Source organism: Aulonocara stuartgranti (assembly GCF_965226115.1).
Source record: "Aulonocara stuartgranti genome assembly, chromosome: 14".
NCBI classification, from domain to species: Eukaryota; Metazoa; Chordata; class Actinopteri; order Cichliformes; family Cichlidae; genus Aulonocara; species Aulonocara stuartgranti.
The window spans coordinates 11,412,035-11,421,267 of record NC_138950.1 but is presented as its reverse complement, the minus strand read 5'-3'; the positions used below and the strand labels follow the sequence as shown (position 1 = coordinate 11,421,267).

The 9,233-nt window shown below is 39.6% G+C and overlaps 1 protein-coding gene across 1 annotated transcript; it reads right to left on the bottom strand.

Moving 5' to 3' along the window:
- Positions 1–43: 43 nt before the first annotated feature.
- On the bottom strand, positions 44–8,476 carry LOC309687808 (dicarboxylate carrier UCP2-like). The gene is made up of 6 exons (XM_082503008.1): positions 8,003–8,476; positions 5,770–5,977; positions 3,711–3,914; positions 2,048–2,149; positions 1,791–1,971; positions 44–1,710 (listed from the first exon to the last, which is right to left on the bottom strand). The coding sequence occupies exons 1-6, from the start codon at positions 8,126–8,128 to the stop codon at positions 1,611–1,613; spliced, it is 921 nt and encodes a 306-aa protein (XP_082359134.1). The 5' UTR covers positions 8,129–8,476; the 3' UTR covers positions 44–1,610.
- Positions 8,477–9,233: the final 757 nt, after the last annotated feature.

The window sequence follows — 9,233 nt, the reverse complement described above, 5'->3', positions numbered from 1 at the left end:
CATTTGCCCCCCTATAGAAAATCTTGTCCTTTTATTTACTGCCTTCTTATTTCATCTACATTTTATTCATATTTTTAAAACTTTAAACAGGACAGTCCAGTTGGTCAAAGCATAAACCATACATTAGACATAACTGACAGGCATACAAGTGCAACAGACCAAGTGAACCAGTATACTTATACATAGAGTCTAACTCACACACAGTCAACCTCGTATATGAGGTTAGAGAGAGGTTAAGAGATAAAAATGCCCTGACCCAGCAATACATTCACTTAAAAAAAAACCAACAAAAGTCACAAAGCAATAATTTTACCCAAAATACAGAAAATATATGAGGCTTACAGGGAGTTTTCCCACAGTAGCTTAAACCCAGTGAGCAAACATATGCTATGAGTGCTGTGTTCAAGTTTTCAATGAAGACTGAGACATTTTAGAAAACAAATATTATGTCGGATTTAATGTAACCCATTTAATCTCATCTGTCACAATACTGATCTGAGTTATATAAAGGTCTAAAACTATGTCGGAATTATATATCTATGCATTTTGAGCAGATATTGAAATAATAACACTTTAGCATAACTTGTCATATGACCAGAGAAGATGGTGGGTTCAAAGCCACCAAGCAAAAGGTTATTGATCACGGTAACTAAAAGAGGCTTATTTGTTTTGGTCATCATTATCCAGCACCCACTGAGAATGAGCGACTTATTGCTGGAATTGTGAAGCAGCAAACCACAACAGTTTGCTCAACACCCTTACTCCTGATTTACCTCCTACAAAACACAGGTAGACTGGGTGGGCAAATGTCTATGCACCTCAGGATGATATAGAGCTGGCCCACCATTACACAACCAGAATGAAAGCTGTTGTTCCTCCTGAATCTGCAGTTATAATAAACAATTTGCCCTTTTCTCTAGTATCCAGGAACATGCCTTTCTGAAGAGTGTGAGTAGAGTATACATGTTATCTCAGTAGTTTCAATTATGGCCTAACATAAAACAAACATTTCTACCTTATCCATGAAATAAAATAAAAATAAAAATAGGAGCTGCTCATTCCAAAAGGTGTTAATTGTATGCTTTGGGAAAATTCAGTATGAAATGGGATAATTACTCTGGGCTACATATTTACATACATTTGCACTTCCTATATTCTTTTTTACAGCCTCAGAAACATGTTCGACCTGTTCTGTCAGTATATATCCAACAGTCATTTGTTACCTTGCACATCTAAATTCAGCTTTGTGCTTCTCCATTCATGCGTGTATTACTACACTTGGAAGCAAAGGCAATGAATGCATACACTTGCCTAAGAAAGATACAACTTAAAGAATGCACTGTGGGCATTTTGTCTTGTGCGTCTGTTCAAGTGTGCCAGTAAACATTAAAATGCCTCGTGTGAAAAGAGGGCTTTTGGAGATATAAGAAAAGAATTAGTAAATATTTAAATAAATGCTTTTTTTTAAAAAATCAATCATCACTGCAGTTTCTCCTTGTTAGATGTGCACTTTTATTCCTGAGGGTGAAAAGGTCTAAACCAACAACAATAGCTGTGCTACAATGGCTTCAGTATCAAACCAACAGGCAAACAGGTCCGAGCAAAGATTTTCAGAACTGCTGAAACCTCATCACAGCTCTCTTTATCTGCTCGTAGCTCACAAACATCACAATGTTCCAGGAACCAAGGCGAAGGAATGAGGGCACAAAGCTGTGAAAGAAATCAGATGAAACAAGAATGTGTGTAGGAGTCACTCTGTCATGCTTGGTTTTCAAAAATACATTCCTTACCCCTTGTAGAAAGCTGTTGGTCCTTCTTTAATCAGCATGGTTATAGCACAGTTAACAGCACCGCTGTACTGCCCAGGCACTGAGTTCATGAAGCGTGTCTTTATCACATCCACAGGGGATGCTACAATCGTGGTGCAGAAACCGGCTGCACATGCTGCGGTGAAGTGGCACGGCATGTTGTCTGCAGGAAAAACTGATTTGTTATTTAAACAAACAAACACGACGCTGGAGAGAGCGTTAGAAAGATTTGCACTTACCTGTCATCAGGTTATACTTCAAGATGAGCTCTTTCATTATGTCATAGGTCACAAGCTCAGAGCAGTTTACGATGGCGTTACGAGTTATATTTGGAAGACAACCTGTAAGAACAGCAAACATATAGGAACACTTTTCTTTCTCTGGTGAACTCAGTCTTAAAAAACATCCTGCGCTGTCATCAAACAGTCATGAAAATCAGTCATGATTTTCACTTTGCTATAAAGAAGAAATTCTTCTACTGGCCTCAACAGTTAACAGCATCTCATTTTAAATCAGTTTCAGCAGCACACTCATGTCATTATCAGCAGAAATTTGCGATTTTTGTTTCAAAAAATGGAGTGAGAGGATAAAAAACAAAAGTAAATAGAAGTTTAAATTTGTGGCATATTTGCTTATTCCTTAAAAATCTATTGTGTAACTTATTTAGGGCTTTCAGGGGAAAAAATGATCATGTAGAAGTTTCACTGGCTGCTAATTTATAAAAAATATCCACAAGTCCCTCTGGAAGCAAGTCTTGCCATTCAACAGCCATCGTGGTAACATCTCTGGGTACTTGCTGTATTTGGACTGTTGTTTTGAAGCATTGTCTAAATTAATTCTAGTTTTAATGGTTAAAGGACACAAAAAAATGCATATATTGAACTATTAACCCACACTGATTAAAAAAAGCACATAGAAATGTAATGACTTCACCGCCAAATAAGGTTTAGGGTTAAAAGTTAAAGCTGAGAGTCTGCACTCAAGAATGTAGAGTTATGAAAAATGTGTCACTGTCCAAAGATTTCTAGACTCTACTGTATGTCTTATTCACTAATAGAAATGGGAAAAATAATTGTCAATTGTGGGATTATACAGATTTGTCTTCCTTGGGGAAAACCTTGTGATTTGATTACCAACAATTCCAGGGAGTTTGTTCAGTTCTGTTATGTTGCAAGCAGCTAACGTAGTTTTAAGCCCTTTTTTTAATTAATCTTAATTTTCTTCACCAAAACAAATTCAAATCACTTGTTGTGTTTTTGTCAGTCAATAGAGGAAGCACTTTTTTTCTGGAGCCACACAGTATTTTCCCAAACATACAGTAGTTTCATGAACACCTGAAAAAGACTCACATGTAAAATCACTGTGGTTCCCCTTTAGGAAGACTAATCTGAAAATGTGCTGGTTTATCCAGAGGTCATTGTGGGCTCTCTGTCAGATGCCTGAAGTAACGCAAGTGTCACATCTTTGTTTTGCAACATAAAATCTGCACATAAGGCAGCCGGTTTCTCTGAGAAATGCTCGGCCAACAGAAGACTCCGTAAAATTCTGGGGACAAGTCAGTTGAAGTCAGTCACCTGTGGTCTAATTTGTGACGTAACATAAGCGTTAGGCTGCAGAAACCATAAAAGCGCCACTAACTTGTGTAAGTATGATTTTTACTTTTGTTTCCCTCAGAGCTTATATTTTTAACATGACCCTAAACCCTTGCTTTTTGCTTTTTTCCTTTTTGTTGACCATGATGTTACAGCTCAGAGGCTGACATGAATCATCCCTGTGGCAATCTATGAGAAATATAATGATATAAGTCATAACTGCTACAAGATGACCGCTGCTCAGTGGTGTTAGGGATGTCATGTTGTGCAATAATAACACCTAAACCCTGTGGAGTGTATTTTAATATACCTTTCCAGAGGCCTTTAAAACCTTCGTCCCTGGCAATGGTCCTGTAGGCATCAGTCGTGCTGCTGTATCTCTTGACAGAGCCGCTCTCAGGCCGCAGGGCCTGAGCCTGGAACCTGACTTTCACCACGTCAGTGGGCTGAGCAAAAGCCACGGCCATCGCTCCTGTGGTGGAACCTGCCAGCAGTCGAGTCCCGAGTCCAGCATCTGTTACGCAAGCAATTGATTTATGACATGTTGGTGCCTCAAACAAAGACACACACAGCAATTAGAGATCAAACTTGGTGCAGTTCGGATAATCATAGTGAAACCTGGATGCACAAAATTTTTCAGTTATGCTTTTAATATGAAGCGAGTTAATATTTCACTTTCTATTTGGTAGATCCTCTTCTCTCAGGTTTCAAGCATCATTTCCTACTGGGGTAGACATACACTGTTTTCTTTGGTAGAACATTATTCATTCAAACTGGTTTAATTGATAATTTCACTAAATAAAGCAACAAGCTAGGCCAGAGATTATAGTTTGGAGATGTCCTCATCAAGGTCAGGCAGATGTCCTTATGCCTTTGGGAGAGTTTAAAAACCAGAGAAAAAGTGAAAGAGAGGGTTGGACATGGAAATGAGAACAAGCGGGTGTGTTGTTGTGTCTCTAATTTCTGAAGTTTTGTTGATCTGGGTGGAAATCTGGATTGCTTAATAATGCCACAGCGGCATAGTTAGAATAGGTGAGGCCTCCAGCATAAACACATTCCTTGAAAGAGGACGCCATCAGACTGTTTAACTCCTCTCTGGAGGGGAGAGGGAGGGGAAACAGGAGGACAAAGGAGGGGGGAACAACTAAGCTGCAGTGCCTCTGCACCTCACTGTACAATACCTTGTGCAATACTTTTTGTAAATAGTCAACAGTGCAATAGACTCAATACTTGAAATGTGCAATTCACTTGTATTTTTATTTTTTATTCCTATTTATTCTATTTATCCCCTTTGTATATTTTATTTATATTTGTCTCTGTATTTATATATGTGTGTGTGTGTGTGTGTGTGTGTGTGTGTGTGTGTGTGTGTGTGTATATATATATATATAGCAGTTCTGTAACTGTAACTTCGGTCGTTGCTGTGCTTTTTTTGGAAGTCGAATTTCCCAGAGGAACCCACCCGAGGGATTAATAAAGTTCTATCTTATCTTATCTTATCTTATCTTATCTTATCTTATCTTATTTTTTCTCCATGGCTTACATCATGGAGGCATTTTCTACATAACAAGTTCAGGCGATTACGGTTTAGACTTATACTCATTTTAGTCTGAGTCTGATTTCCGGTTAGATGATCAGGACTTTTCAATTTCTGAAGTTTATTTTCAGATATTAGGAAGGGAGTGTTTGAGCTCATTAGCCCCTTAAGAAATCTTAAAAAAATCTAAACTAACCAGTTGCTCTAAACATCAGTTAAACGTCTCTTTCTGAACATAATTTCTTACATGTTTATACCTGCCGACTGGCATGTATTTCGTAACAGCTGTGAAACACTGACATCAAACTCACAGTAAAGGAATTTTTGCACATCTGGATCACCTGCAAGGATTTTATCTGTTTTCCATCTGTACCACCTTTAGCTGTGATAATTTTAATTATTAATCAAAACAATAAGACAGTGAGTCCTTCATAAAATAATTGTATTTGAAGCTCATTTTGGGTTTTTTTTTAATGTTTATTTTTACTTTAACCAGGAAGTGCCGTAAATTAAGATCTCTTTTACCAATGGAAACCTGGCTTTAAAAGTTCACCATTATAAGGTTTGTTTAAAAAAAATCTAAATTATAACATAAAGAGACATCGGACAGAAACAATAAATCCATCCAAACAAGGCAAATAATACAAAGTCCAGCTCAAGACCAGCAACAGGTTTAACAGGTTAAATTTGTTTGGTAGTTGTGAAACTCCTGAGGTACACTGGCTGTAAACTGCTGTGTACTGAGTTGTGGGATGTGGTTTTGATGCAGACATACTTTCTGAGCTTTCTGCTGTGTACTGAGTTGTGGGATGTGGTTTTGATGCAGACATACTTTCTGAGCCTCGCGTGTAGAGCTGCTTCATGGTGTCATACATGCCGATGCGGATCGAGGCAAAGCTCATCTGCCTGTGCAGCCCTGCCACCAGGCCGCTGTACAGACTCCTCGGCCCCTCTGTCTTCACCATGGTGAAGATGGTGCCAAACACACCTCGGTATTCCGCCCTCTGGCCTTTCAGTAAGGGCTTGGATTCACCTTGCACCTGAAGAAACATAATAACAGGTTCAAGATGTGCCATCAGCCTCACTGCCTCACTTAGAGGGAAAATGTCCACATATGTCTGTGATCAGGCTGCTTTCTTAATTGTTAGGTTACATTCGTGTAACATGCAGCCGTGTTGAGATATTTCTGAGCATATGCTTGAACTAGGGGGTTGGACAACATGAAAAGCAGTTTATCTTCTAGTCAGCCAAAACACAGGTATTGGCTGACAACAATCTATATCTATAGTATCCTAAAAATGCTCATGTGGTAACATTATGAATAAATGTTATTTTTTATGCTCTTAGACAGATATGGCAACTTCAATGATTTTGGGAAAACTGACACTCACTGGTAATTTTGTTAGTTACGCCTGTAAAAAAAACAAAACAAACAACATTGTTTTTAACAGGCGTTAACAGCCTGTTTCAAATAACTCCCAAGCATCTCAATAAGATTTCAGTCTGGAGTTTGATAACGCCAGTTCCTACTTTGACAAGGCCATTTGGGGTGGTTATAGCTCAGGTGCTAGAGCAGGTCATCTGCTAATCAGAAGATTGGTGGTTCCATCCCTGGCTGCTTTAGTCTACATGCCAAATATCCTTGAGCAAGATACTAACCCCAAGTTGCTCTCCGATGCATCCATCGGAGTATGAATGTGTGTGAATTGTAGATAGAAAAAGCATAGCAAAAATTGCTTGCTTGAATGGGTGAATGAGGCAGAGTAAAAAAGCACTATATAAGAACCAGTCAGTTTACCATTTAGGAGCAGGATAAGGATCCAAAACACTAGTGTGTTTCTTGCATAACTCAAGTGTTTTTGGGTTTGAAGGGACAAACTTATTGCTGGACATTCTCCTTCAGGATGTTCTGGTAGAGAGCAGAATCCATGGTTCCATTAGCTACAGCAAGTCGCTCAGAAGCATCAAAGCAGCTCGACACCATCACATTCCCATCACCTCTATACCTCTGACCCTAGCTGAAGTGAGGCCTGCAGTTCTTCAGATGTTGTACTGGGTTCTTTTCTGTGGTTCACTGGAGTCCCAAAGCCTTAGAAATGACTTTCCATTTCCATTTCCATTTCCAGACTGATATCTTTCAGTGACTTTTTGTTTTACATGTTTTGTTTTGGTTTTTTGTTTCTTTGAATTGTGTCATATTTTAGCCTACTTCACTTTTTAGACTGGCAGTAATCACACCTGGGTGTGGCTAGTGAAATTGAACTTTGCTTTCTTAAAAATGTGAGTGGTCACAGTAAATTTTACATTTTCACACAAGGCAAGGTAGGTTTGGATATCTTGTGTAAAATGTGGAAGTAAATTTAAAGGTAATTTGATATACAAAAAGAGGTGTTTACAAGGGTTATAGAGCTAGTTATGCAGCTATTTGGTGGTTACCTGTTTTGGTATTTACATGTTTACACATTTGAATGTTTACACATGCATGTTCAAAGCAGTAATAAGTATGTGTTATATCTACCTAGTTGGTTTTTCTGCATTGATCTGAGTATAACATTTCCTGGCTTCTTAGAGCCCAGTGAAATATTGATGACGGCGGCACACAGGAAGTGTTGGTTTTTGTTGTTGCTGTGTGCTGAGAGTAAAGAGGCTGGTAAGACAGTTAACTGTCTCCATCGTGCTGTTCCTAATTATTCAGGGAGATTGCATCAAGTGAACCCTCACGTTACACTTGTTTCTTTAATAACTCAAATCATCAGTTAAAAACGGACTTTGGGGTTTCGGTAATTTGGTGATCTGAAACATTTGAGTGTGACAAATATGTTAAAAGAAAGAAAGAAAGAAAGAAAGAAAGAAAGAAAGAAATCAGGAAACAACACTTACACGATAAGCTGAGCCGGGTCGGGGTGAGGGGGGTGTCCCTGTGCACCAATTTTTCCACTTTTTTTATATTCTGAATTGTGTTACACTTTTTGTTATAAAATATAAAGCTCTTAATTACCGAGAATATTTTGAGGTGGCTATAGTTGCAAATACCATGAGGTGGGTGGGGCTTCCTGATGCCTCACCTGTAGCCGGACTTTGGCGGTGTCCAGTGGGAAGGTGACTAGGTCCGCCACGCAGCCTGCTGTTCCAGCTGAGAAGATTTTAACAGCAGTTGTGGGCACCAAATCAGCCGCTCTCCCTCCAACCATGATCAGTGCCTGAGCTCAACAGCAAGCCTCAGCAACAACAAAACTTAAATAACAAAGTGCGCATTGAAGGACTAATCATCATTTCATCCTTCGTGTACGGAAACGAATAAAAGCGATGTAGGTCAAGCTCCATGCAAAAGAAAGTTTGGAGTTTGAAGGGAACAGCGTCGTTGTGCCATTACACAGAAACGCTCACGACAAGAAGTCGAAAGCAAACTGAACTAAGTCGGTATCTTTGCATGTCAACAAACACCTGACTGCGCAGCCGACGAGTGAAGCCTGGCCCACATTTACTGACTTTGAACGGACCTGCTGCACCGCCCTGCAGAACTCCAGATACTCATCACACACATGCGCGGAATACCCCGGATTGTTCTTTATCGGTGTTCTCTGTCATGATCCACCTGCTTTCAAATAAAAAACAATTTCAATGTCAGCGGACAAGAGCTGAGGCGTCATCAGGAAAGTTTTATGTATCTTAGTACGGATAATGTCCTCCCATTCTTATGGGAAATAATCCTGCTTTTGGTGTTTTTATGATGGCAATGGCGACCACCAACTCACAGGAGTTCACGTGGGTGTATATCTGATAAATAACCTGTATTTGTATAGCGCTTTTCTAGTCCCTAAGGACCCCAAAGCGCTGTACACAACCAGTCATCCACCCATTCACACACTGCTGATGGCAAGCTACATTGTAGCCACAGCCACCCTGGGTCGCACTGACAGAGGCGAGGCTGCCGGACACTGGCGCCACCGGGCCCTCTGACCACCACCAGCAAGCCGGGGCTCGAACCGGCAACCTTGTGATTACAAATTGAGCCACGATCGATAACTATGAAGGGAAATAATATGAAATAATAGTCTTTTATTATAGAAATTGCACTTTCTCTTGATTGGCAGTGACATTTTCCTCTAAGAGGGACAAGAAGACTCAAACCATGGCAAAAAAAAAAAAAAAAATGCCCCCCAAAGTATAACAGAACCTCACAACATCCTCAGTACAGGAGTAAATGGTTCAGGATTAACTTTAACTGAGTTATGTTACATCCCCAAAACTACCCTGCAGTGTCATTTGGGTGTTGTATCATGGATATGTGGTTGT